Source organism: Nerophis lumbriciformis, linkage group LG02 (genome assembly GCF_033978685.3).
Source record: "Nerophis lumbriciformis linkage group LG02, RoL_Nlum_v2.1, whole genome shotgun sequence".
Taxonomy (NCBI): domain Eukaryota; kingdom Metazoa; phylum Chordata; class Actinopteri; order Syngnathiformes; family Syngnathidae; genus Nerophis; species Nerophis lumbriciformis.
This window is the reverse complement of record NC_084549.2, coordinates 4,296,135-4,323,589: the sequence shown is the minus strand read 5'-3', so window position 1 is coordinate 4,323,589 and position 27,455 is coordinate 4,296,135. Positions and strand designations below refer to the sequence as shown.

Genomic DNA, 27,455 nt, shown 5'->3' with positions numbered 1-27,455 from the left:
GAGATAGTTTTTGAAGGAAGGTGACCGGTTTTTCCAAAAAAAATTGTTTTGAAGGGGGAATAGCAACCTTCCTGTTGATTTTTGCTGGGGGTTGTCAATCTATGAAATGTAGGTCTAAGTGAGACCTACATAGAGGTTTTTGTTTCATGTGTCTCCGACCTTCCCAGTGGGAGTTACAGGCAGTTTTGTCAGTTTTTTCATCCGAGGAGCAGTTTTTTGTGCGTTTCATTAAAAAATTGTGCTAGAGCACAATTTTGAGATTTGGGGTTAGGTTTTTTTTTATTAGATCGCAATTTTTGCCAGTCCTGATGTGTGTGTTCAGTTTGGTGAGTTTTGAAGCATGTTAAGGGGGTCAAAATACAGCTCAAAGAGGCAAAAGTGACTGTTTTTAGTACTTTTTTTGTCTTGAAGGGAGAATTGCCAACTTCCTGTTGATTTCTGTCCAAGGATGTACAATTATGAAATCTAGGTCTAAGTCAGACCTACATAGAGGTTTTTGTTTCATGTCTCTCCGACCTTCCTAGTGGGAGTTACAGGCAGTCTAGTTTTTTTTTCTCCTAGGGGGCGCTAGAGCGCAATTTTGAGTTTTGGGGTTCGTTTTTTTTTATTAAAAGACCATTTTCGCAGGTCCTGATGTGTGGGACAAATATGGTGAGTTTTGAAGCATGTTAAGTGGGTCAAATTAGTGCTCAAAGAGGCGGCCGGTATAATAATAATAATAAAACCTTACAAATTCAATAGGTCCTTATGTCCCATTGCATAAGGACTCCCTTTGGGAGTCCTTATACAATGGGCCATGCGGGCCCTAATAAATCAAGAATAGTGAACAACAGGCTGAATAAGTGTACGTTATATGAGGCATAAATAACCAACTGGTATGTTAACGTAACATATTATGGTAAGAGTCATTCAAATAACTATAACATATAGAACATGCTATACGTTTACCAAACAATCTGTCACTCCTAATCGCTAAATCCCATGAAATCTTATACGTCTAGTCTCTTACGTCAATGAGATCAATAATATTATTTGATGTGTTAATAATTTCACACATAAGTCGCTCCTGAGTATAAGTCGCAAAAAACTGCGACTTATAGTCCGAAAAATAGGGTAAATGCTGGATTTCTAACTTAATAATGACAGATAAGCACATTTCCAAGTTAAGTGCGACAAGTTGTGCATGTAAAAGTTACGTCAACCCTTTTTCCATGATTTCCCCCCCGTCTCAAAAAGTACAACTTTAAACATTAGTCGGAAGGCTGATTGGTCCTCTCCCTTTGTTTTTTTTTCTTTGAGAGGTGGTTGAAAAGAAGGCAATAAATAGTGCAAAAGTGACGCAAGCGTGAGTTAAGTGATGAAAATGTGACACAAAGAGAGGACCTGCCTTTTCCACGGCGCGCTGGATGAAGTATGGAGAAGAAAAGAGCCCTCCTCTCCTTGGAGACAAAACAATGACACTTGACTTTCACTTTCAGGACTGGCACTTTTTTTTTTTTTTTTGTCTATCTTTGATTGCTTGAGAAGGCGCGTCCGTCGCCCGTGTGCCGTGCACACCTGGTGGCGTGTTTCTATGTGGTCTGTGAGCCGTGAGCGTCCCCGTCAGGACCCAGGGCGGACGAGCGACTTCGAGCTAAAAGGGCGGCGGGGTTCACGGGCGGACGTGCGGCTTCGCTCACCAGGTTCTCGTACTCGCTGCTGTCCTCGTCTTCCTCGTCAAACTCCTGACCCGCCGCTTGTCTGTCTAACGAGTCCGAGCTCGAGCCGTCGCCGTTGCCCAGGTACGGGGGGCTGGGAGCGCTGACCGGACTCGAGGCGGCGCCGAGGCCCAGGCTGGAGAGGATGCTAAGCGGGCTCGGGGTGGGGTGTCCCGGGGACCCCACGGCCTGAGGCCGGGGCAGCAGGGCGGCGCTGGTGGGCGGGGACGAGGAGGGGAGGAGAGAGTCGTCGTGGGACATGAGGTCCGCGTAGGAGGGGGGGTTGGGCGAGATGCTGGGCCGCTCCGGTGCAGAGGGCGCGTGGAAAGATATCCGAGATAGTTGAGAAGAGTACGAAGGCTCCGTGTTTTCCTCTGGAGTGGAGCGAGAGTCTGGATTCAGGGCTTCATGGAGTCCTGTGGAGCAGATGTGAAATGTTGACGTCAGCTCACAAACATACACAAGTGAGTACAGTCACCATCAAAAGTGTACATACACTTGTAAAGAACATCATGTCAAGGCTGTCTTGAGTTTCCAACCATTTCCACAAGTTTTGTGATAGAGTGATTGGAACACTCAGCAAACATATTGCTGGGTATTGTGGCCAAACAGCTCCATTTTTCTTTCACCTGACCACAGAACTTTCCTCCAGAAGGTCTTATCTTTGTCTATGTGATGTCAGATGAAACAAAAATGGCCACAATACCCAGCAATATGTTTGAAGGAGAAAAGGAACACCAAACCTACCGTCAAGCATGGTGGTGGTAGTATCATACCTGCCAACTTTTGAAATGAGAAAAACCTAGTAGCCAGGGTCCAGGGGCCGCAAAATGATTGATTGCATTCAGACAGGTTAAAATGTTGCTAAAACCATCACTTTTCTATCAGTGACTTATGACTTTTCAAAACAAAAATATTACCGTATTTTCCGCATCATAAGCCGCCCTGGGTTATAAGCCGCGCCTTCAATGAACGGCATATTTCAAAACTTTGTCCACCTATAAGCCGCCCCGTGTTATAAGCCGCATCTAACTGCGCTAAAGGAATGTCAAAAAAACAGTCAGATAGGTCAGTCAAACTTTAATAATATATTAAAAACCAGCGTGATGTGGGCGCGCATGGAGTCGTATATCAACATGGACGGAGCTGCGTGAAAAAAGCCACCCGGCCTCTTCGCGTAAACTTACCTTAACCACTCGCTCATCTTTTCTTCATCCATCCCTTCGAGTTAGCTTTTATGATGACGCCGGCTGGAAAGGTCTCTTTTGGCAAGGTCTTCCTTTTGAATATCACCATGGGTGGAAGTTTCTGGCCATTAGCATGGCAAGCTAGAACCACAGTGAAGGATGACTTCTCATTCCCTGTGGTGCGAATATTCACCGTACGTGCTCCCGTTGTATCCACAGTGCGGTTCACAGGAATATCAAAAGTCAGTGGAACCTCGTCCATGTTGATAATGTTCTCTGGCCGGATCTTTTTTTCAGCTATCTTGTTTTTACAATATGCACGGAAAGTAGCCAGCTTTTCTTGAAAGTCTTTAGGCAGTTGCTGTGAAATAGTAATCCGTGTGCGGATGGAGAGATTGCGTCTTTTCATGAACCGGATCCCTGTCGCTTAGTAGGAGCCATTTTGTGGTCTTTACAGATGTAAACACACAAAGGAAATGAAACGTAATATCCGCGCGCTTCTTCTTCTTCTTCTACGCGGGCGGGTGGTTGCTTACAGTAGAAGAAGAAGCGCTTCCTGTTCTATGGGGGCGGGTGCTTACCTTGGCGGTTGCTTGCGTAGAAGAAGAAGCACTTCCTCTTCTACGGGGGAAAAAAGATGGCGGCTGTTTACCGTAGTTGAGAGACCGAAACTTTATGAAAATGAATCTTAATATTAATCCATATATAAAGCGCACCGGGTTATAAGGCGCACTGTCAGCTTTTGAGAAAATTTGTGGTTTTTAGGTGCGCCTTATAGTGCGGAAAATACGGTAGTTAATATTGTTAACAACTTAAAGGTGGTTAAAGATAATACAAGCATGTTTAACACATATAGTTAATATTGTTAACAAGTTAAAGGTGGTTAAAGATAATACAAGCATGTTTAACACATATAGATTCCTTTCTTTCATGAAGACAAGAATATAAGTTGGTGTATTACCTGATTGTGATGACTTGCATTGATAGGAATCAGACAGTGGTGCTGATAACGTCCGCATTTTCGAATGGAGGAGAAAAAAAGTCCTCCTTTCTGTCCAATACCACATGAAAGTGGTTGGTTTTTGGCATCTTATTTGTCCAGCTTCCGTACTCCTTTGTATACACTTTACAAGAAATACATTGTCGGCAAACTCCGTAGCTTGCTAGCTTGTGCACGCCAGCTTTCTGAGACTCTTATTTTGGTGGCGCAGGCAGGATGAAGCAGAGCTTTTATTGTGCAACTGTGCAGTCGGTCTTTGGCGTTTTGACGACAGGTACGGCGCCAGAGTCTGTTGAAATAAAGTGTTTCTCGCCTTCCAGTCGGTAATTTTAATGAGCTGGCAGCAGCCAGCGTCATCTCACAAGACCCTCGGGTGCCGTGAATGTCAATCAAGTGACGAAAGTGACGTCATAGTGAAGATTTATGATCGCTCATTTTTAGGACTATTTTTTTAATGCCTGGCTGGTGATCGACTGACACACCCTCCGAGATCGACCGGTAGATCGCGATCGACGTAATGAGCACCCCTGAGTTAGGGGGTGTATTGACTTCTGTGAGATGCTAAAATGCTACTTACTTCGCTCTTCTTCCGCCGCCTTACGTTCCCTGAGATCGATTTGCTGTTTCAGTTTGTTCACATCGTCTTGAATTTTCTCCCTCACGCGTTCACTTTGTTCTACCTCCCCGCACACGGCCTGAACGCACACAAGGCGGGAAGAGAGACAAAAGTCAAATGGCAAAATAACAGAAAGATGGTTTTCCTTTGTTCCGGGGGAGGTGGGTCTACTCACCTGTACTTTGTCTTGTAGCGCACTGTAGACTTGAAATATTGTCCGGATATCCTTCATCACGCCGTCTTTGTCAAAGAACTCAGCCCTGCAATTGGGTGCAAGCAAGCAAACAAGACGTCGTTCATATCATCAATGGGAGAAAGTCACTGGCATACATTTAGGCCCGGGGTCAGCAACCCGCCTGTTCTGGAGCCGCATGGCGCTCTTTAGCGCCGCCCTAGTGGCTCCCGGACCTCTTTCAGAGATGTGTGAAAATGGAAAAAGATGAAAAAATATATATATTTTTAGTATTTTCTGTAGGAGAACAAACATGACACAAACCTTCCTAATTGTTAGAAATCCCACGGTTTATATTAAACATGCTTCACTGTATTTGGCAAGCACCGTTTCGTCCGACTAATTTCAGCGGTCCTTGAACTCACCGTAGTTTGTGTACATGTGCAACCTTCTCATACACTGCCACAGAAAGACGTGTTTTATGCCACTCCTTCCTTGTCTCGTTTTGTCCACCAAACGTTTTATACTGTGCGTGAATGCACAATGGTGATATTTGTTGATGTGCTGGACTGCAAGTTTATCGATGCTAACATGCTACTTAGGCTACCTGTATGTACATATTGCATCATTATGCCTCGTTTGTAGCAATATTTGAGATCATTTAATTTCCTTGACTTACTTACGTCTAATTTATATTTGCATGTTCTCATGACACATTATCTGTATGTGATATTGGCTGCATTTCTGATTTTGTGTGCCATGTTGTTCCAGACCACAGCAAACGTTACCCAGCTTGCAAAGATTGTAATAAATTTTCTTTTTTTTTATTATAAAGAAATACAATCATGTGTGCTTACGGACTGTATCCCTGCAGACTGTATTGATATACATTTATATAAAGTGTATATATTGTGTTTTTATGTTGATTTAATCAAAATAAAAATAAAAAAATAAACTTTTTTTTGTTGTTGTTGTTGATAAACGGTTTTCGCCTTGCATAGGAGAGTTTTAACTTGCACTTACAGATGTAGCGACCAACTGTAGTTACTGACAGTGGGTTTCTGAAGTGTTCCTGAGCCCATGTGGTGATATCCTTTACACACTGATGTCGCTTTTTGATGCAGTACAGCCTGAGGTGTCGAAGGTCACGGGCTTAGCCGCTTACGTGCAGTGATTTCTCCAGATTCTCTGAACCCTTTGATGATATTACGGAGCGTAGATGGTGAAATCCCTAAATTCCTTGCAATAGCTGGTTGAGAAAGGTTTTTCTTAAACTGTTCAACAATTTGCTCACGCATTTGTTGACAAAGTGGTGACCCTCGCCCCATCCTTGTTTGTGAATGACTGAGCATTTCATGGAATCTACTTTTATACCCAATCATGGCACCCACCTGTTCCCAATTAGCCTGCTCACCTGTGGGATGTTCCAAATAAGTGTTTGATGAGCATTCCTCGACTTTATCAGTATTTATTGTCACGTGTTGCTGTCATCAAATTCTAAAGTTAATGATCATTTGCAAAAAAAAAAAATGTTTATCAGTGTGAACATCAAATATGTTGTCTTTGTAGCATATTCAACTGAATATGGGTTGAAAACGATTTGCAAATCATTGTATTCCGTTTATATTTACATCTAACACAATTTCCCAACTCATATGGAAACGGGGTTTGTAACACTTATATAAGACTTTTAAAGTCATTTTGATAGTAGGCTAGTATAGCTAATATAGACACTTACATCATGTGTTGGCTTCATTATAACACTTATATAAGACTTTTAAAGTCATTTTGATAGTAGGCTAATATAGACACTTACATCATGTGTTGTCTTCATTCTAACACTTATATAAGACTTTTAAAGCCATTTTGATAGTAGGCTAATATAGCTACTATAGACACTTACATCATGTGTTGCCTTCATTATAACACTTATATAAGACTTTTAAAGTCATTTTGATAGTAGGCTAATATAACTAATATAGACACATCATGTATTGTCTTCATTATAACACTTATATAAGACTTTTAAAGTCATTTTGATAGTAGGCTAATATAGCTAATATAGACACTTACATCATGTGTTGGCTTCATTCTAACACTTATATAAGACTTTTAAAGTCATTTTGATAGTAGGCTAATATAGCTACTATAGACACTTACATCATGTGTTGCCTTCATTATAACACTTATATAAGACTTTTAAAGTCATTTTGATAGTAGGCTAATATAGCTACTATAGACACTTACATCATGTGTTGCCTTCATTATAACACTTATATAAGACTTTTAAAGTCATTTTGATAGTAGGCTAATATAACTAATATAGACACATCATGTATTGTCTTCATTGTAACACTTATATAAGACTTTTAAAGTCATTTTGATAGTAGACTAATAAAGCTACTATAGACACTTACATCATGTGTTGCCTTCATTATAACACTTATATAAGACTTTTAAAGTCATTTTGATAGTAGACTAATATAGCTAATATAGACACTTACATCATGTCTAGGCTTCATTATAACACTTATATAAGACTTTTAAAGTCATTTTGATAGTAGGCTCGTATAGCTAATATAGACACTTACATCATGTGTTGCCTTCATTACAACACTTATATAAGACTTTTAAAGTCATTTTGATAGTAGGCTAATATAGACACTTACATCATGTGTTGTCTTCATTATAACACTTATATAAGACTTTTAAAGTCATTTTGATAGTAGGCTAGTATAGCTAATATAGACACTTACATCATGTGTTGCCTTCATTATAACACTTATATAAGACTTTTAAAGTCATTTTGATAGTAGACTAATATAGACACTTACATCATGTGTTGCCTTCATTATAACACTTATATAAGACTTTTAAAGTCATTTTGATAGTAGACTAATATAGACACTTACATCATGTGTTGTCTTCATTATAACACTTATATAAGACTTTTAAAGTCATTTTGATAGTAGACTAATATAGACACTTACATCATGTCTTGGCTTCATTATAACACTTATATAAGACTTTTAAAGTCATTTTGATAGTAGGCTAATATAACTAATATAGACACATCATGTATTGTCTTCATTCTAACACTTATATAAGACTTTTAAAGTAATTTTGATAGTAGGCTAATATAGCTACTATAGACACTTACATCATGTGTTGCCTTCATTATAACACTTATATAAGACTTTTAAAGTCATTTTGATAGTAGGCTAATATAGCTAATATAGACACTTACATCATGTCTTGGCTTCATGATAACACTTATATAAGACTTTTAAAGTCATTTTGATAGTAGGCTAATATAACTAATATAGACACATCATGTATTGTCTTCATTGTAACACTTATATAAGATTTTTAAAGTCATTTTGATAGTAGGCTAATATAGCTACTATAGACACTTACATCATGTGTTGGCTTCATTATAACACTTATATAAGACTTTTAAAGTCATTTTGATAGTAGGCTAATATAGCTAATATAGACACTTACATCATGTGTTGCCTTCATTATAACACTTATATAAGACTTTTAAAGTCATTTTGATAGTAGACTAATATAGCTAATATAGACACTTACATCATGTCTAGGCTTCATTATAACACTTATATAAGACTTTTAAAGTCATTTTGATAGTAGGCTAATACAGCTACTATAGACACTTACATCATGTGTTGGCTTCATTATAACACTTATATAAGACTTTTGAAGTCATTTTGATAGTAGACTAATATAGCTAATATAGACACTTACATCATGTCTTGGCTTCATTATAACACTTATATAAGACTTTTAAAGTCATTTTGATAGTAGACTAATATAGCTAATATAGACACTTACATCATGTGTTGCCTTCATTATAACACTTATATAATACTTTTAAAGTAATTTTGATATTAGACTAATATAGCTAATATAGATACTTACATCATGTGTTGGCTTCATTATAACACTTATATAAGACTTTTGAAGTCATTTTGATAGTAGACTAATATAGCTAATATAGACACTTACATCATGTCTTGGCTTCATTATAACACTTATATAAGACTTTTAAAGTCATTTTGATAGTAGACTAATATAGCTAATATAGACACTTACATCATGTGTTGCCTTCATTATAACACTTATATAATACTTTTAAAGTAATTTTGATATTAGACTAATATAGCTAATATAGATACTTACATCATGTGTTGGCTTCATTCTAACACTTATATAAGACTTTGAATTTTTAGCGGCTCCAGACAGACTTTCTTTGGTTGTATTTTTGGTCCAATATGGCTCTTTAAACATTTAGAGTTGCCGACCCTCGATTCAGGCCGTGATGGAATTGTAACACATTCCACTGCCCAAGGCACAAATTAGCCACGGTCAGTTCACAGGGATACCGTGCTTTGCCCCGCTTTATAAATTGCACAGCCGGCAGCAGAGGTATTAACTGCGCTGAATCAATGTGTGTGTAATGTGCGGCTAGTACATGGTAGGCACGACACGAACTCCATGCAAACTATGCAGCCAACCTGGTGTGCACGTGAAAAAGGCAAACAAAAGAGGACCTTGGTTCAGAAGCGAGGCAGTGAGTCCAAATATTACCCGTGTTCTTTGATGACCTTGGCGTAGTTGAGCGAGGTGTTGGGCACGGACGACACCTTGTACTCCTGCTGGCTTGTATTGCCCAGGTTTGGGATGGTGAGGGTGATCCTCTGGTTGTACCTACTGTGGGAACATGGCCAGTTAGCGCTCCCAAACATGAGAACTAACACGTCATGTAACAGGGTTTGTGCAGGTAGCAGAACATCCAACCTAATGCTTTTTAATGCAACTTAAAACAAATGTAATGCTCATGTTCTACTGCAGGTCGTCGTTGTATAGTTAAAATGTCTGTACCATACCTGCCAACTTTTGAAATCAGAAAAACCTAGTAGCCCCCCGACGCAAAATGATTATTAGCATTCAGACAGGTTAAAATGTTGCTAAAACCATCACTTTTCTATCAGTCACAGTGACTTTTCAAAACAAAAATATTACAGCAAAAATCATATGGGTTGATTGACATGTTTATTCTGTAAGCTAACTTCAATAGTTTGAAATTATTTTGACAGTTAATGCCAGTTATCCTGTCAACCTTTCACAACACTTCAATTTGTTAATTGAAAGTATAAACAGTATAAACACTTTTTACAGTAAACAAATGGTAAAGCAGTACTAAACAATTCCATTAAAAAAATTGTATACCGTATTTTCCGCACTATTAGCCGCACCTAAAAACCACAAATTTACTCAAAAGCTGACAGTGCGGCTTATAACCCGGTGCGTTTTATATATGGATTAATATTAAGATTCATTTTCATAAAGTTTCGGTCTCGCAACTACGGTAAACAGCCGCCATCTTTTTTCCCCGTAGAAGAGGAAGTGCTTCTTCTTCTACGCAAGCAACCGCCAAGGTAAGCACCCGCCCCCATAGAACAGGAAGCGCTTCTTCTTCTACTGTAAGCAACCACCCGCCCCCGTAGAAGAAGAAGAAGCGCGCGGATATTACGTTTCATTTCCTTTGTGTGTTTACATCTGTAAAGACCACAAAATGGCTCCTACTAAGCGTCAGGTTTCCGGTTCATGAAAAGACGCAATCTCTCCATCCGCACACGGACTACTATTTCACAGCAACTGCCTAAAGACTTTCAGGAAAAGCTGGCTACTTTCCGTGCATATTGTAAAAACAAGATAGCTGAAAAAAAAGATCCGGCCAGAGAACATTATCAACATGGACGAGGTTCCACTGACTTTTGATATTCCTGTGAACCGCACTGTGGATACAACGGGAGCACGTACGGTGAATATTCGCACCACAGGGAATGAGAAGTCATCCTTCACTGTGGTTCTAGCTTGCCATGCTAATGGCCAGAAACTTCCACCCATGGTGATATTCAAAAGGAAGACCTTGCCAAAAGAGACCTTTCCAGCCGGCGTCATCATAAAAGCTAACTCGAAGGGATGGATGGATGAAGAAAAGATGAGCGAGTGGTTAAGGGAAGTTTACGCGAAGAGGCCGGGTGGCTTTTTTCACGCAGCTCCGTCCATGTTGATATACGACTCCATGCGCGCCCACATCACGCTGGTTTTTAATATATTATTAAAGTTTGACTGACCTATCTGACTGTTTTTTTGACATTCCTTTAGCGCAGTTAGATGCGGCTTATAACACGGGGCGGCTTATAGGTGGACAAAGTTTTGAAATATGCCGTTCATTGAAGGCGCGGCTTATAACCCAGGGCGGCTTATGGTGCGGAAAATACGGTAATCTACTGCCTTGTTCAATTGTAAAAAATATTCTGTGCCTAAAATTCACATTTCTATCACAATTATCATACTGTAAACATGGTAAGCTAACTTCATTAAAATTAATAGTCCTGTCAATAGCATGGAATTACAATTCAAATGTAGTTTTTTTTGTAAGCCTTTCAAAAGAATTCAAAATATGAAAAATTAATGAAAATTAATTGAAGCCATCAGACACTTGAAAAGTGGCGCATCACATCTCTAATATAATCATTTGAACTTTTCAACAGAAATAGCACTGCAAAAATATTAAGGACATACTTCTGTATTTTGGTAGTTATGCTGTCAACATTTAACAAGATTTCTTCAACTTGGACTTGAAAGCATAAATAGTATAAACACTTTTAACAGTATAACAGTACTAAACAATTCCAATAGATAACATTGGTGTCATTACCTTTTTGTGGCTAAAATCCAAAAAACGTTGAAAGTTTTCCACTTGTATCGCTAGCAACGGCATTAGACTTGTGTTTTTTTTGTCCCAACGTGGTCTTTTACATCGCTAATTCCTTCCGTGTCCGATCGAAAAATCTTGTCTGCACAAGGTGCAATTCGCGTAGTTTTCACCCTTTTTTGGAACGGATAATTATTCCCGGATAGGCTTTTGAATATTCTTCACGGAATGACTGCAGTTTTCTTTTCGGTTTAAGACTCGTTTGCCATTTTTCTCCGGCTGATTCCATGATCGTTCGCTCGTTTGGAAACAATGGGCAACAGGTGCACCGTAACCCGGAATAGGTTGATGAAAACCGTACTGATTACGGGAAAACCGGAGTAGTTGGCAGGTATGCTGTACAGACAAAATTGTAAGCATTTGACAATGATAATGGTGAGTAGTTGAAACGTTTACATTAGCTGTGACCAAATGAAGCACTAGTGCAGTGTTTTTCAACCACTAGTGTGCCGTGAGATACAGTCTGGTGTGCCGTGGAAGATGATCTAGTTTCACCTATTTGGGTTAAAAATATTTTTTGCAAAGCAGTAATTATAGTCTACAAAATGATGTGTTGTTGGTGAGTGTCGATCAGAGGTGGGTAGAGTAGCCAGAAATTGTACTCAAGTAAGAGTACTGTTACTTTAGAGATTTATTACTCAAGTAAAAGTAAGGAGTAGTCACCCAAATATTTACTTGAGTAAAAGTAAAAAGTATGTTGTGAAAAAACTACTCAAGTACTGAGTAACTGATGAGTAACATACACACACACACATATATATATATATATATATATTTATATATATATATATATATATATATATATATATATACACATTGATATATACAGTATATAATTTAAATGCATTTATTTAGCTGTTTTTGTTTACATGTTAAAGATGTTTTAATGAATATACATGCATGTTTAACATATAGATTCCTTTCTTTCATGAAGACAAGAATATAAGTTGGTGTATTACCTGATTCTGATGACTTGCGTTGATTGTAATCAGACAGTAGTGATGATAACGTCCACGTTTTCAAATGGAGGAGAAGAAAAGTTCCTCCTTTCTGTCTAATACCACATGAAAGTGGTGGGTTTTTGGCATCTTATTTGTCCAGCTTCCATATTCGTTTTTATACACTTTACAAGAAATATATTGCCGTCAAACTCCTTAGCTTGCTAGCTTGTTTGCGCTGGCTTTCGGAGACTCTTGTTTTGAAAGCGCAGGCGCGATGGAGCGGCACTTTTATTGTGAAGACAGGAACGTCCTCATGTGCGGTCAGTCTTTAGGCTTTTGACGGGATGTCCGGTTGAAATAAAAAAAGTATCCTTTTTCCTTCACACTTTTGATTGATTGATTGGAACTTTTATTAGTAGATTGCACAGTACAGTACATATTCCGTACAATTGACCACTAAATGGTAACACCCGAATACGTTTTTCAACTTGTTTGAGTCAGGTCATGTGACCACCTGGCTCTGTTTGATTGGTCCAACGTCACCAGTGACTGCATCTGATTGGTGGAACGAAGTGAAACGTCACCAGTAAGGCAGGCACTTTGAAGGTCTGTCTGACAGACCAAAACAAACAAAGCGTGCATTAACAGATCGATAAAAATTAGTAGCGAGTAGCGAGCTGAATGTAGATAAAAGTAGCGGAGTAAAAGTAGCGTTCCTTCTCTATAAATATACTTAAGTAAAAGTAAAAGTATGTTGCATTAAAACTACTCTTAGAAGTACAATTTATCCCAAAAGTTACTCAAGTAGATGTAACGGAGTAAATGTAGCGCGTTACTACCCACCTCTGGTGTCGATGCTGTCTAGAGCTCGGCAGAGTAACCGTGTAATACTCTTCCATATCAGTAGGTGGCAGCCGGTAGCTAATTGCTTTGTAGATGTCGCAAACAGCGGGAGGCAGCGTGCAGGTAAAAAGGTGTCTAATGCTTAAACCAAAAATAAACAAAAGGTGAGTGCCCCTAAGAAAAGGCATTGAAGCTTAGGGAAGGCTATGCAGAACCAAACTAAAACTGAACTGGCTTGACGGTAGAAAGGCGCCATACAAGTATAACCCATTCACTCATTACATTTACATATAGAGCCCCACTTAGCAGTGCTTCTCACTAGCGAGCAGTTTCACTTTTATGAAATCTGTGCGTAAACTAGCAGTCCCGTCCCCTCATATCCAAACAAAGATTGTGGATGAGAATGCATACCATATTTCCTTGAATTAGCGCCGGGGCGGTAATTAATTTAAAACCTCTTCTCACTCCGGCGCTTACCAAAGGCATGCTGTAAATTTAGGCCTGCGCTTATAAATTTGAGTGTGATGTAAGGATACCATCATGAAAAGCACATTTAATAAAAAAAAAACGTTATTATGGTTGTACCTTTACTTATAAATGAAGTCCATGCGCAGCTCCTTCTGAACAAAAGCATTGTTACGCTACTTAATATGTCCGTGTGGAAACTCGTTCGGTACACCTCCAAACCGAACCGAAACCCCCGTGCCGAAACGGTTCAATACAAATACACGTACCGTTACACTCCTACCCATCACCCTTGATCACCCCCTGGGAAGTGAGGGGAGCAGTGGGCAGCAGCGGTGGCCATGCCCGGAAATCATTTTTTGGTGATTTAACCCCCAATTCTAACCCTTAAAAGGGCACATTATCACCAGACCTATGTAAGCGTCAATATATACCTTGATGTTGCAGAAAAAAGACCATATATTTTCTTAACCGATTTCCGAACTCTAAATGGGTGAATTTTGGCGAATTAAACGCCTTTCTAATATTCGCTCTCGGAGTGATGACGTCACAACGTGGCGTCACATCGGGAAGCAATCCGCCATTTTCTCAAACACCGAGTCAAATCAGCTCTGTTATTTTCCGTTTTTTCGACTGTTTTCCGTACCTTGGAGACATCATGCCTTGTCGGAGGGTGTAACAACACCAACAGGGACGGATTCAAGTTGCACCAGTGGCCCAAAGATGCCAAAGTGGCAAGAAATTGGACGTTTGTTCCGCACACTTTACCGACGAAAGCTATGCTACGACAGAGATGGCAAGAATGTGTGGATATCCTGCGACACTCAAAGCAGATGCATTTCCAACGATAAAGTCAAAGAAATCTGCCGCCAGACCCCCATTGAATCTGCCGGAGTGTGTGAGCAATTCAGGGACAAAGGCCCTCGGTAGCACGGCAAGCAATGGCGGCAGTTTGTTCCCGCAGACGAGCGAGCTAAACCCCCTATCGACCCTAGCTTCCCTGGCCTGCTGACATCAACTCCAAAACTGGACAGATCAGCTTTCAGGAAAAGAGAGCGGATGAGGGTATGTCTACAGAATATATTAATTGATGAAAACTGGGCTGTCTGCACTCTCAAAGTGCATGTTGTTGCCAAATGTATTTCATATGCTGTAAACCTAGTTCATAGTTGTTAGTTTCCTTTAATGCCAAACAAACACATACCAATCGTTGGTTAGAAGGCGATCGCCAAATTCGTCCTCGCTTTCTCCCGTGTCGCTGGCTGTCGTGTCGTTTTCGTGGGTTTCGCTTGCATACGGTTCAAACCGATATGGCTCAATAGCTTCAGTTTCTTCTTCAATTTGGTTTTCGCTACCTGCCTCCACACTACAACCATCCGTTTCAATACATGCGTAATCTGTTGAATCGCTTAAGCCGCTGAAATCCGAGTCTGAATCCGAGCTAATGTCGCTATAGCTTGCTGTTCTTTCCGCCATGTTTGTTTGTGTTGGCTTCACTATGTGACGTCACAGGAAAATGGACGGGTGTTTATAACGATGGTTAAAATCAGGCACTTTGAAGCTTTTTTAGGAGTATTGCGTGATGGGTACAATTTTGAAAAAAACTTCGAAAAATATAATAAGCCACTGGGAACTGATTTTTAATGGTTTTAACCCTTCTGAAATTGTGATAATGTTCCCCTTTAATGTATTGATCAAGTTCAATTGAATTTATCATTGACTATCAGTCCAGGCCTACAATTGTGTGATTTTTTTCTCATACCTGTGGACATGGTATTTAGCAGAGGTGGGACCAAGTCATTGTTTTGCAAGTCACAAGTAAGTCTCAAGTCTTTGCCCTCAAGTCCGAGTGAAGTCCCGAGTCAAGACAGGCAAGCCCCGAGTCAAGTCCAAAGTCAAGACTGGAAAGTCTCAAGTCAAGTCCTAAGTCCTGCATTTTGAGTTTCGAGTCCTTTCAAGTCCTTTTAACCACAGACTAATATATTAACAAAGATTGTGTAGGCTTTTCAAACGCTGTATTTATTTATTAAAACAAGTGCATTTTAAATTGCAGGAAAGAAAATTGTGCTGACATTGCACTTTATAATAGCACTATTAACCAGTCATTTTAAACATTAACTCATTCCTTTACAGAACAAACACATTGAAAAATAAAGTGCAAATGTACTTATTTGTACAAAAGTGTTAACATTGAAAAAACATGACATATACGTGAACATAACAAAAAAGTTGTACTTTTTATATGTCAGGGCCCTATGCTGCATTGCATTTGCAAAAGACCAAATTAGCCAAGAGTCTGTCAGTCATTTGTGCACGATGGGGGCGTAGTATGATGCCACCATGGCTGAAAACTCGCTCCACTGGAGCACTGGAGGCAGGCACTGCCAAGACTCTCATGGCCACTCGGAACAGTGAAGGAAGAGTCTTCATGTTCAATGCCCAGAACAAAAGGGGGGAGAGAGTTGTTTTGGGTTGGTGCACTACTTGTAAGTGTATCTTGTGTTTTTTATGTTGATTTAATTAAAAAAAGAAAAGAAAAAAAAATTATTTCTTGTGCGGCCCGATACCAATCGATCCACGGACCAGTACCGGGCCGCGGCCCGGTGGTTGGGGACCACTGAGGTAAACAACCAACAGTATGTCAGAAAGCTAGCTAAAACGGTACACATATTCATAATATAGTATACATTTTAACTGACTTTTATTTTACTATTTTTGTCTTTTTTTAGGTGGCTAAAATACGCGGTGCTGCTGACCGCCGTCTAACGTTACGTGTGATATATTGACTAACGTAACCCTACTTAAAAAAAAATCACTGAACAAAAAGTATGAATAAGGTAGTGAACTGCAACAGATTCCCGTGTTTGCAATAACGTTATAACGTTAGCAGTGAGTTTACAGCCTCACTGATTTAACTACACAGCAAATAAAAGTCACGTTACTTAGCCAATAAACGTTATCTTACATTCAAAACTTACCGTTCTTTGTGCAACTTCAAATGCCGGACGAAGTTGGAAGTTGTTGCCTCTCCATCAGTCATTTTCGAACCGCATGTGTTGCATACTGCAAACCGTTTTGTGTTGACCACCTCGTAATTTTTATACCCAAACAAAATTATTTTAGGTATCATTTTTTGTTCACTGGCGTGTGGTTTGGACATGTCTTCTTCCTGCAATTTGATTGGATGAATGCTGTGTGATGAAAACAAAGTAGATCTAATTTGATTGGCTGTTGTACTGACAGCACACCAGCTGACACACGCAACGCTGATAGACAAGTACACAATGAAAAATACGGAGCGCTCCCGAATAACTTTTTCATCTTTGGGTTTTGGGGAAAGTAGCAAGTCGTGTCAAGTCATGTCAATTCAAAAGGCTCAAGTCCAAGTGAAGTCACAAGTCATTGATGTTAAAGTCTAAGTCGAGTTGCAAGTCTTTTTACATTTTGTCAAGTCGAGTCTAAAGTCATCAAATTCATGACTCGAGTCTGACTCGAGTCCAAGTCATGTGACTCGAGTCCACACCTCTGGTATTTAGTGCTTTTTAATGCCATTTAAGGCCTTCATTTTTGCAAAAATCCATGTACCAAAGTTTTCGGATTATAAATCGCTCCGGAGTATAAATCACACCGGCCGAAAATGCACAATAAAGAAGGAAAAAAACATATATAAGTCGCACTGGAGTATAAGTCGCATTTTTGGGGGAAATGTATTAGATAAAAGCCAACAGCAAGAATAGACATTTGAAAGGCAATTTAAAATAAATAAAGAATAGTGACCAACAGCTGCATATTTCACTACATTCACTGCTTGTAACCTGCAGTATATGATTTCCCTTTCCGTGCCATTTTTGTTCAGCCCTTCTCAGTTTTTATAAGTTACCGCCAATGTTGAAATGATCAATTTTCAAAGGTACGGAAGTAGTAGCAGGTAGCGTCTTTTTTTCCACAATGCACTTCTGCCATAACCCGCCCTTGCCAAATTTTTATTGGTTGACGTGTGTGTGTGACGATTGCTGATATACGTCTAGTCCAGGGGTGCTCATTACGTCGATCGCGAGCTACCGGTCGATCTCGGAGGGTGTGTCAGTCGATCACCAGCCAGGCATTAAAAAAATAGTCCTAAAAATGAGCGATCATAAATCTTCACTATGACGTCACTTTCGTCACTTGATTGACATTCACGGCACCCGAGGGTCTTCTGAGATGACGCTGGCTGCTGCCAGCTCATTAAAATTACCGACTGGAAGGCGAGAAACACTTTATTTCAACAGACTCTGGCGCCGTACCTGTCATCAAAACTCCAAAGACCGACTGCACAGTTGCACAGTTGCACTAACAAAATAAGAGTCTCAGAAAGCTGGCGTGCACAAGCTAGCAAGCTACGGAGTTTGCCGACAATGTATTTCTTGTAAAGTGTATACAAAGGAGTACAGAAGCTGGACAAATAAGATGCCAAAAACCAACCACTTTCATGTGGTATTGGACAGAAAGGAGGACTTTTTTTCTCCTCCATTCGAAAATGCGGACCTTATCAGCACCACTGTCTGATTCCAATCAATGCAAGTCATCAGAATCAGGTAATACACCAACTTATATTCTTGTCTTCATGAAAGAAAGGAATCTATATGTGTTAAACATGCTTGTATTATCTTTAACCACCTTTAACTTGTTAACAATATTAACTATATGTGTTAAACATGCTTGTATTATCTTTAAACACCTTTAAGTTGTTAACAATATTAACTATATGTATTAAACATTCTTGTATTATCTTTAAACACCTTTAAGTTGTTAACAATATTAACTATATGTATTAAACATTCTTGTATTATCTTTAAACACCTTTAAGTTGTTAACAATATTAACTATATGTGTTAAACATGCTTGTATTATCTTTAACCACCTTTAAGTTGTTAACAATATTAACTATATGTGTTAAACATGCTTGTATTATCTTTAACCACCTTTAACTTGTTAACAATATTAACTATATGTGTTAAACATGCTTGTATTATCTTTAAACACCTTTAAGTTGTTAACAATATTAACTATATGTGTTAAACATGCTTGTATTATCTTTAAACACCTTTAAGTTGTTAACAATATTAACTATATGTATTAAACATTCTTGTATTATCATTAAACACCTTTAATTTATTAACAATATTAACTCTGTGTTAAACATGCTTGCATTATCATTAAACACCTTTAACTTGTTAACAATATTAACTATATGTATTAAACATACTTGTATTATCATTAAACACCTTTAATTTTTTAACAATATTAGCTATATGTGTTAAACATGCTTGCATTATCATTAAACACCTTTAACTTGTTAACAAAAACATATATTTCATAAATAAGTAAATATAAATTATATATATGAATGAGGTAGATCCCCACGACTTGATCAATTGAAAAGTAGCTCGCCTGCAGAAAAAGTGTGAGCACCCCTGGACTAGTCTCTTACATGAATGAGATAAATAATATTATTTGATATTTTACGGTAATGTGTTAATCATTTCACACATAAGTCGCTCCTGAGTATAAGTCGCACCCCCGGCCAAACTATGAAAAAAAACTGCGATTTATAATCCAAAAAATATGGTAATGACTTTAAATGCATTGCAATGACCTGCGGCCACCCTGTATACAATGATGAATGGAGCCCCTTGAAGCTGTCTGAACAGTACCTGCGATTGGGTCGGAAGAGCACATACTCCAGCGCGTGTGTAGAACTGTTAGCCGTGGAGATGAAGCTGAAGAGGAGGAAGACCAGGTCGGGCACGCCGAGCAGCTGAGTCAGCTGTTTGTGGAGGATCTGTTCGCGGAAGGACATCTGCTGCTGCGTGTTTCGTCGGAAACGGTACCAACCGATCACATTCTGCCCGAAGAAAACACACATAATATCCTTTTTAATGCAGGTGACATTTGGCAGGAGTGGTAAAGGACAACAAGCGACAAAAGAACACATCACCACTCACTTTCCGCCGATCTCTAAGAATGCTGTTGAGATTTTCTTCATTGACTTTGCCTGCGTAGTCATAAAAGCTGGTGAGAGGGAGAAAGAAAAAAAGTTCTCAGTTCACGTTACTTGTGGCTGTATGGAGCCATCTACTGTGTACAATGGGTATCAGTGGATGGCTATTTCATCAAATCTTGTATAGTAAGTATATAGTAAATATACAGGTAAAAGCCAGTAAATTAGAATATTTTGAAAAACTTGATTTATTTCAGTAATTGCATTCAAAAGGTGTAACTTGTACATTATATTTATTCATTGCACACAGACTGATGCATTCAAATGTTTATTTCATTTAATTTTGATGATTTGAAGTGGCAACAAATGAAAATCCAAAATTCCGTGTGTCACAAAATTAGAATATTACTTAAGGCTAATACAAAAAAGGGATTTTTAGAAATGTTGGCCAACTGAAAAGTATGAAAATGAAAAATATGAGCATGTACAATACTCAATACTTGGTTGGAGCTCCTTTTGCCTCAATTACTGCGTTAATGCGGCGTGGCATGGAGTCGATGAGTTTCTGGCACTGCTCAGGTGTTATGAGAGCCCAGGTTGCTCTGATAGTGGCCTTCAACTCTTCTGCGTTTTTGGGTCTGGCATTCTGCATCTTCCTTTTCACAATACCCCACAGATTTTCTATGGGGCTAAGGTCAGGGGAGTTGGCGGGCCAATTTAGAACAGAAATACCATGGTCCGTAAACCAGGCACGGGTAGATTTTGCGCTGTGTGCAGGCGCCAAGTCCTGTTGGAACTTGAAATCTCCATCTCCATAGAACAGGTCAGCAGCAGGAAGCATGAAGTGCTCTAAAACTTGCTGGTAGACGGCTGTGTTGACCCTGGATCTCAGGAAACAGAGTGGACCGACACCAGCAGATGACATGGCACCCCAAACCATCACTGATGGTGGAAACTTTACACTAGACTTCAGGCAACGTGGATCCTGTGCCTCTCCTGTCTTCCTCCAGACTCTGGGACCTCGATTTCCAAAGGAAATGCAAAATTTGCATGGTTGGGTGATGGTTTGGGGTGCCATGTCATCTGCTGGTGTCGGTCCACTCTGTTTCCTGAGATCCAGGGTATTGCTTATTTTGCTTAATAACACAACAATGATAGTATGATTAAAGTGAAAGTTAATTGTTGGTTTGTACATAGTATATGTAACTGTTAATGTTGTAAAAGGTATTTGCACAACTAATTAACGTTAGCGTTTGTGACACGTCTTTGTGCCGTGGGGTTCTTTCAGGACCGACAGACTGAACGCCAGACGGCTTTGTCAGGTTTACAATCTTTTAATTTTACACAAAGTCTTTTCTCTTCCAACTCTTTTCTCTTTCTTTCCTCGCTTTTCGGCTCCTCTTCCTCGCTCGCTCGTCGTCCCCTGTCTCTGTCTCTCCTCCTCTCTCGCTCCACGTCAGCTTCACTCTGGCTCCTTCCAGTCTCTCTTCCCTCTCTCTCTGCTGCTCCCCTTTTCTTCAGCGAGAGGAGATTGGATGATCGTGCCCAGGTGCGCGGATCGCGCACCTGGGCACGATTGCGGCGTCGCTCCCGGCGCGCCCCACCTCGCCGCTCGCTCGCCGGCCCCGCCTCTCCACAGCGTTAAAGAGTAGCGAGTCTTTGTAAACACTGAACAGGCACGCCAAACGCGCCTCTCAGAGCGAAACGGTGCTTTAGTTTATGAATTCACAACGCAGATACAAATGACACATTCATGTTTTTGTGTAATGATGACAACGTATACGCACGCGGACGATTGACTAGTTGATGGTGATGGCAAGAACGCTGTCGGTTTTCTTTTCAAATGTTCCTTCATAGCCGTTGTGCTGCTATGATAGGCCATTTCCGCTCGACACAGTGTGCATACAACATTATTAGGCCGTTTATTGAAATACTCCCACACTTTTGACGACTTTTGGCGTGCTTTTTCCCCTCACTCGCATCGTCTGCTTTGCGCTCCGCCATGACAGTAGTGTGACGTAAATATACGACGCGCCGACGCACAAAAACGGCGTCAACATATTTACGTAACCGATGACGTCGACTATGTCGACGCGTCGTTTCAGCCTTAAATAGGTGCGTTGGAAAACACGGAGCGGAGTTTTTTCTTTAACTGGATCTGGATCGGCATTTTCCCATGCCTTGCCGATACGCTTTTTTTTTTTACAAATATCGGATCGGGACATCCCTAGTAAGTACACTACACAACAAAGCCTACACAATGTGTTTTTTGTGCACAATGGAAATCCTAAGCATCTATATTTTTAGTAATTGCAAAGCTACTTACCTAAACAACCGTGCACAAGGATCATGTTTATGGATTTCTGTGGGAAACAAAGATGTTGTACGGATTGAAATGACACTATTTCAGAAAGTATTCACATCACACAGTGGAGAATTGTAAAAAAGCACGCATCAATACAAAAAAAAAAAGCACATTTCCTTACCTACTACCTGGAGCAGTTCTGCGTTGCTAATCTGTGTGTCACTGATGCTGATAGTCTCCTCCTGCCTTACTTCTCCTAATAGGAAGCCCTCCTGCACGTATAAACACACATCTTACACTTACACAACTAAGCCACTATAGTGGAACTTGAAAAAGCCAAAAGGACAAGAGTTGTGGAAAACATCTTATATTGTAGCATTTTACGCTGGATTAGCGGTTAACTTCTTTTTACGCTTGCGTGACAGTTACAAATCTGAAGAAATTAGATCATTGTATCAGGCAATTCTCTTTCATTCATAAAATTAAGAAAGTCTTTAAAAAGGGTGTTTTTGTTTTGAAGTAGCGCTGTCAAAATGATGTATTTTTCATCAGATTTTGGATTTTAAATGAATCAGGATTCATCAAAGTTATTACTCGCTTCCATAATTAAAATTGATTTCAGAATATAACCTAATATTTGTACAAATATGCAATTTAATTGTCAAAATATCATTGTTTACACAGTACACACCTTCTCATTCAATGCTTTATTTTCATGACTATTTACTAGAGATGTCCGACAATATCAGACTGCCGTTATTATCAGCCGATAAATGCTTTAAAATGTAATATCGGAAATTATCGGTATCTGTTTCAAAATTATCGGTATCGGTTTCAAAAACTAAAATGTATGACTTTTTAAAACGCCGCTGTGTGCACGGACGTAGGGAGAAGTACAGAGCACCAATAAACCTTAAAGGCACTGCCTTTGCGTGCCGGTCCAATCACATAATATCTACAGCTTTTCATACACACACAAGTGAATGCAACGCATACTTGGTCAACAGCCATACAGGTCACACTGAGGGTGGCCGTATAAACAACTTTAACACTGTTACAAATATGCGCCACACTGTGAACCCACACCAAACAAGAATGACAAACGCATTTCGGGAGAACATCCGCACCGTAACACAACATAAACACAACAGAACAAATACCCAGAACCCCTTGCAGCACTAACTCTTCTGGGCCGCTACAATATACTCCCCCCGCTACCACCAAAGCGCGCCCACCTCAACCTTCTCATGCGCTCTCAGGGAGAGCATGTCCCAAATTCCAAGCTGCTGTTTTGAGGCATGTTAAAAAAAACAATGCACTTTATGACTTCAATAATAAATATGGCAGCGCCATGTTGGCACTTTTTTCCATAACTTGAGTTGATTTATTTTGGAAAACCTTGTTACATTGTTTAATGCATCCAGCGGGGCATCACAACAAAATGAGGCATAATAATGTGTTAATTCCACGAATGTATATATCGGTGTCGCTTGATATCGGTATCGGTAATTAAGAGTTGGACAATATCGGAATATCGGATATCAGCAAAAAAGCCATTATCGGACAGCTCTACTATTTACATTGTAGATTGTCACATCAAAACTATGAATGAACACATGTGGAGTTATGTACTTAACACAAAAAAGGTGAAATAACTGAAAACATGTTTTGTCATCTAATTTCTTCACAATAGCCACCCTTTGCTCTGATTACTGCTTTGCACACTCTTGGCATTCTCTCCATGAGCTTCAAGAAGTGGTTTTCACTTCACAGGTGTCATAGTTTTGATGCCTTCAGTGACAATCTACAATGTAAATAGTCATGAAAATTAAGAAAACGCATTGAAATGAGAAGGTGTCCAAACTTTTGGCCTGTACTGCATGTATCAATGTTTTACGTGATTGCAGGTCATTTATTTGCATAAAACGGTTTTATCTAAAGTCCAGTCAGGGTGTAATTTGGAGTAACATTTGTCAGTTGTCTAACTCATCTTTGCACTGACATGTGCATTGATCTGATCACAAATAAGGTAAAAAAAAAAACAAGGACCGTCAAAATAATTGCATGATTAATGCGATACTTTTATGTGATTAATCACATGAGTCAACTTGCTCAATTTTGACAGCCCTTTTCTGAAGTTCCTGTATAGTTCCTGACATGCGTTTACACTTGTATTACACAGATTATTTACTTTTGTTATTTTTCTTACCAACAACTTTTAGAGTTTTGCTATGTTTACTGTAAAGCAGGAACGGTGAATAGTTTTGAGATTAAATGTCTTCACTGTAGGCTTTTGCTGCGGTCATGTGTAGGAATTTTGTGCCACTCAATAAGCAAACCCAACTGAACTCGGCGTCAACAATTATTAAACTTTAAAAAAAAGTTGCTTTGTAGCGTCTTCTCATTAACTTTAGGAATGTTGACAAACATGCAATCCTGAATGCATTTTGTTTTGTTTTTTTGCTCTATGCTTTTTAACCTGTAAACTGCACTTTGGTCCAATTTTAAAATTGTTGTAAATGTGCTATATAAATAAGGGTAGATTTTGCGCTGTGTGCAGGCGCCAAGTCCTGTTGGAACTTGAAATCTCCATCTCCATAGAGCAGGTCAGCAGCAGGAAGCATGAAGTGCTCTAAAACTTGCTGGTAGACGGCTGCGTTGACCCTGGATCTCAGGAAACAGAGTGGACCGACACCAGCTGGACTGCTGCTGAGTGGTCCAAAGTCATGTTTTCTGACGAAAGCAAATTTTGCATTTCCTTTGGAAATCGAGGTCCCAGAGTCTGGAGGAAGACAGGAGAGGCACAGGATCCACGTTGCCTGAAGTCTACTGTAAAGTTTCCACCATCAGTGATGGTTTGGGGTGCCATGTCATCTGCTGGTGTCGGTCCACTCTGTTTCCTGAGATCCAGGGTCAACGCAGCCGTCTACCAGCAAGTTTTAGAGCACTTCATGCTTCCTGCTGCTGACCTGCTCTATGGAGATGGAGATTTCAAGTTCCAACAGGACTTGGCGCCTGCACACAGCGCAAAATCTACCCGTGCCTGGTTTACGGACCATGGTATTTCTGTTCTAAATTGGCCCGCCAACTCCCCTGACCTTAGCCCCATAGAAAATCTGTGGGGTATTGTGAAAAGGAAGATGCAGAATGCCAGACCCAAAAACGCAGAAGAGTTGAAGGCCACTATCTGAGCAACCTGGGCCGTCATAACACCTGAGCAGTGCCAGAAACTCATCGACTCCATGCCACGCCGCATTAACGCAGTAATTGAGGCAAAAGGAGCTCCAACCAAGTATTGAGTATTGTACATGCTCATATTTTTCATTTTCATACTTTTCAGTTGGCCAACATTTCTAAAAATCCCTTTTTTGTATTAGCCTTAAGTAATATTCTAATTTTGTGACACACGGAATTTTGGATTTTCATTTGTTGCCACTTCAAATCATCAAAATTAAATGAAATAAACATTTGAATGCATCAGTCTGTGTGCAATGAATAAATATAATGTACAAGTTACACCTTTTGAATGCAATTACTGAAATAAGTCAAGTTTTTCAAAATATTCTAATTTACTGGCTTTTACCTGTATATATATATATTGCATTCTATGTTAGTTACTTTGAGTTGACAACCCCCTGGCGCTGTTTTGTACTGTTTCTGTACTTGTTGTGTTTATTATTTCTTGGTTGTATGTAAATGTTGATATTATAAATAAAAGGTTTATAAAATAAAATTATAAATATAAAAACAAGGTCGCCTTTCGATGCGCAAACGAGAAACATAAAAAAGGGACATTTATCCACTTATTGAAGTAAATATATATTTTCTCAGACGCTAGACTCAATTCTTTGTAGAAAGTATGTCATGGTAAATGTGAGCTTTAAACGGAAGTCACACAAAAAAACAGCAACATTTGCTAGCTAGCAAAGTAGCTAAGTGCTAACTTGTGTTACTTCCTGTTGTAAAACAACACAAACACACACCGATGATTCCGGGTTATGATCTGTCATGAAAGTAGCGTGTAACCGCAATATACATCGCATACATTTAGACGTTTTGCACTTACGTAGCGTTTAGCGTAAGAGCTTTAATGAGGGGAACCGGCCAGTAAATAGACGACACCACAACTAGCTAGCCAGCAACAGGACGATGGCGCTGAATAACAAGGTGAGGACAAACAACATCCCTCTCTTTAACGACATGACACGGAATACTCACATGATCAGAGTTGCTATTCGCGCTGTGGTAACACACCGAACTAAAAGTATAGCCTGAAATGGATGCCGCCATGTTGGGAACATCCTATCAAGCCCACTGCCCCCTGCCGTTACAGATGGCAGTTTCAAGGAGCCGCAATGCCTTGTGGGAAATGTAGTCTTTGATGCGGTATGATCCAACATGGAAGCCTCTGCAGCGGGCAAGTATAGGTCGGACTCAGAAGAGGACAGCCATAGACATATTATATGTAGACGCAGCATTGGCTGCTGTGACGCGAGAAGTTGGGCCGCCATCTTGAAGTGGTGACGAGGAGCCGGCGAGCAGCCTAAACTGACAGTTGACAGGTAGAAAACAAAGATGCCTGGCTGGTGTTCAGCATTTTCCAGAGGTGGGACCAAGTCATTGTTTTGCAAGTCATAAGTAAGTCTCAAGTCTTTGCCCTCAAGTCCCGAGTCAAGACAGGCAAGTCCAAAGTCAAGACTGGAAAGTCTCAAGTCAAGTCCCAAGTCCTGCATTTTGAGTTCCGAGTCCTTTCAAGTCCTTTTAACCACAGACTAATATATTTACACAGATTGTGAATGCTTTTCAAACGCTGTATTTATTCATCAAAACAAGCGTATTTGAATTGCAGGGGGAAAAAATAGTGCTGACATTGCACTTCATAATAACACTATTAATCAAATATAATTAACATTTAACTCATTCCTTTACAGAACAAACACATTTGAAAAAACAAGTGCAACTGTATGTATTTGCACAAAAGTGTTAGCATTGTATTTCCATGGCATATTGCATTGTAACTAGTTCCACAGCAGTTTCTATCCTTCCATCCATCCATCCATCTTCTTCCGCTTATCCGAGGTCGGGTCGTGGGGGCAGCAGCTTAAGCAGGGAAGCCCAGACTTCCCTCTCCCCAGCCATTTCGTCCAGCTCCTCCCGGGGGATCCCGAGGCGTTCCCAGGCCAGCCGGGAGACATAGTCTTCCCAACGTGTCCTGGGTCTTCCCCGTGGCCTCCTACCGGTCGGACGTGCCCGAAACACCTCCCGAGGGAGGCGTTCGGGTGGCATCCTGACCAGATGCCCGAACCACCTCATCTGGCTCCTCTCGATGTGGAGGAGCAGCGGCTTTACTTTGAGCTCCCCCCGGATGACAGAGCTTCTCACCCTATCTCTAAGGGAGAGCCCCGCCACCCGGCGGAGGAAACTCATTTCGGCCGCTTGTA

The 27,455-nt window shown here is 40.0% G+C and overlaps 1 protein-coding gene across 1 annotated transcript; it reads right to left on the bottom strand.

The window, feature by feature from the left end:
• Nucleotides 1-509: 509 nt before the first annotated feature.
• abraxas2 (abraxas 2, BRISC complex subunit) lies at nucleotides 510-26,375 on the bottom strand. Its single transcript, XM_061931554.2, has 9 exons — nucleotides 26,233-26,375; nucleotides 22,196-22,286; nucleotides 22,036-22,072; nucleotides 19,714-19,780; nucleotides 19,423-19,613; nucleotides 9,281-9,403; nucleotides 4,676-4,760; nucleotides 4,462-4,579; nucleotides 510-2,113 (listed from the first exon to the last, which is right to left on the bottom strand). The coding sequence occupies exons 1-9, from the start codon at nucleotides 26,302-26,304 to the stop codon at nucleotides 1,572-1,574; spliced, it is 1,326 nt and encodes a 441-aa protein (XP_061787538.1). The 5' UTR covers nucleotides 26,305-26,375; the 3' UTR covers nucleotides 510-1,571.
• Between the last annotated feature and the right edge of the window lie 1,080 nt (nucleotides 26,376-27,455).

Coding starts and splice junctions, on each gene's coding strand:
- abraxas2 (XM_061931554.2), bottom strand. CDS start 26,304: ATGGCGGCATCCATTTCAGGCTATACTTTTAGTTCGGTGTGTTACCAC. Junction 22,287..26,232: donor CGAATAGCAACTCTGATCAT/GTGAGTATTCCG, acceptor TTATACGTGCAG/GAGGGCTTCCTATTAGGAGA. Junction 22,073..22,195: donor AGAACTGCTCCAGGTAGTAG/GTAAGGAAATGT, acceptor TGTTTCCCACAG/AAATCCATAAACATGATCCT.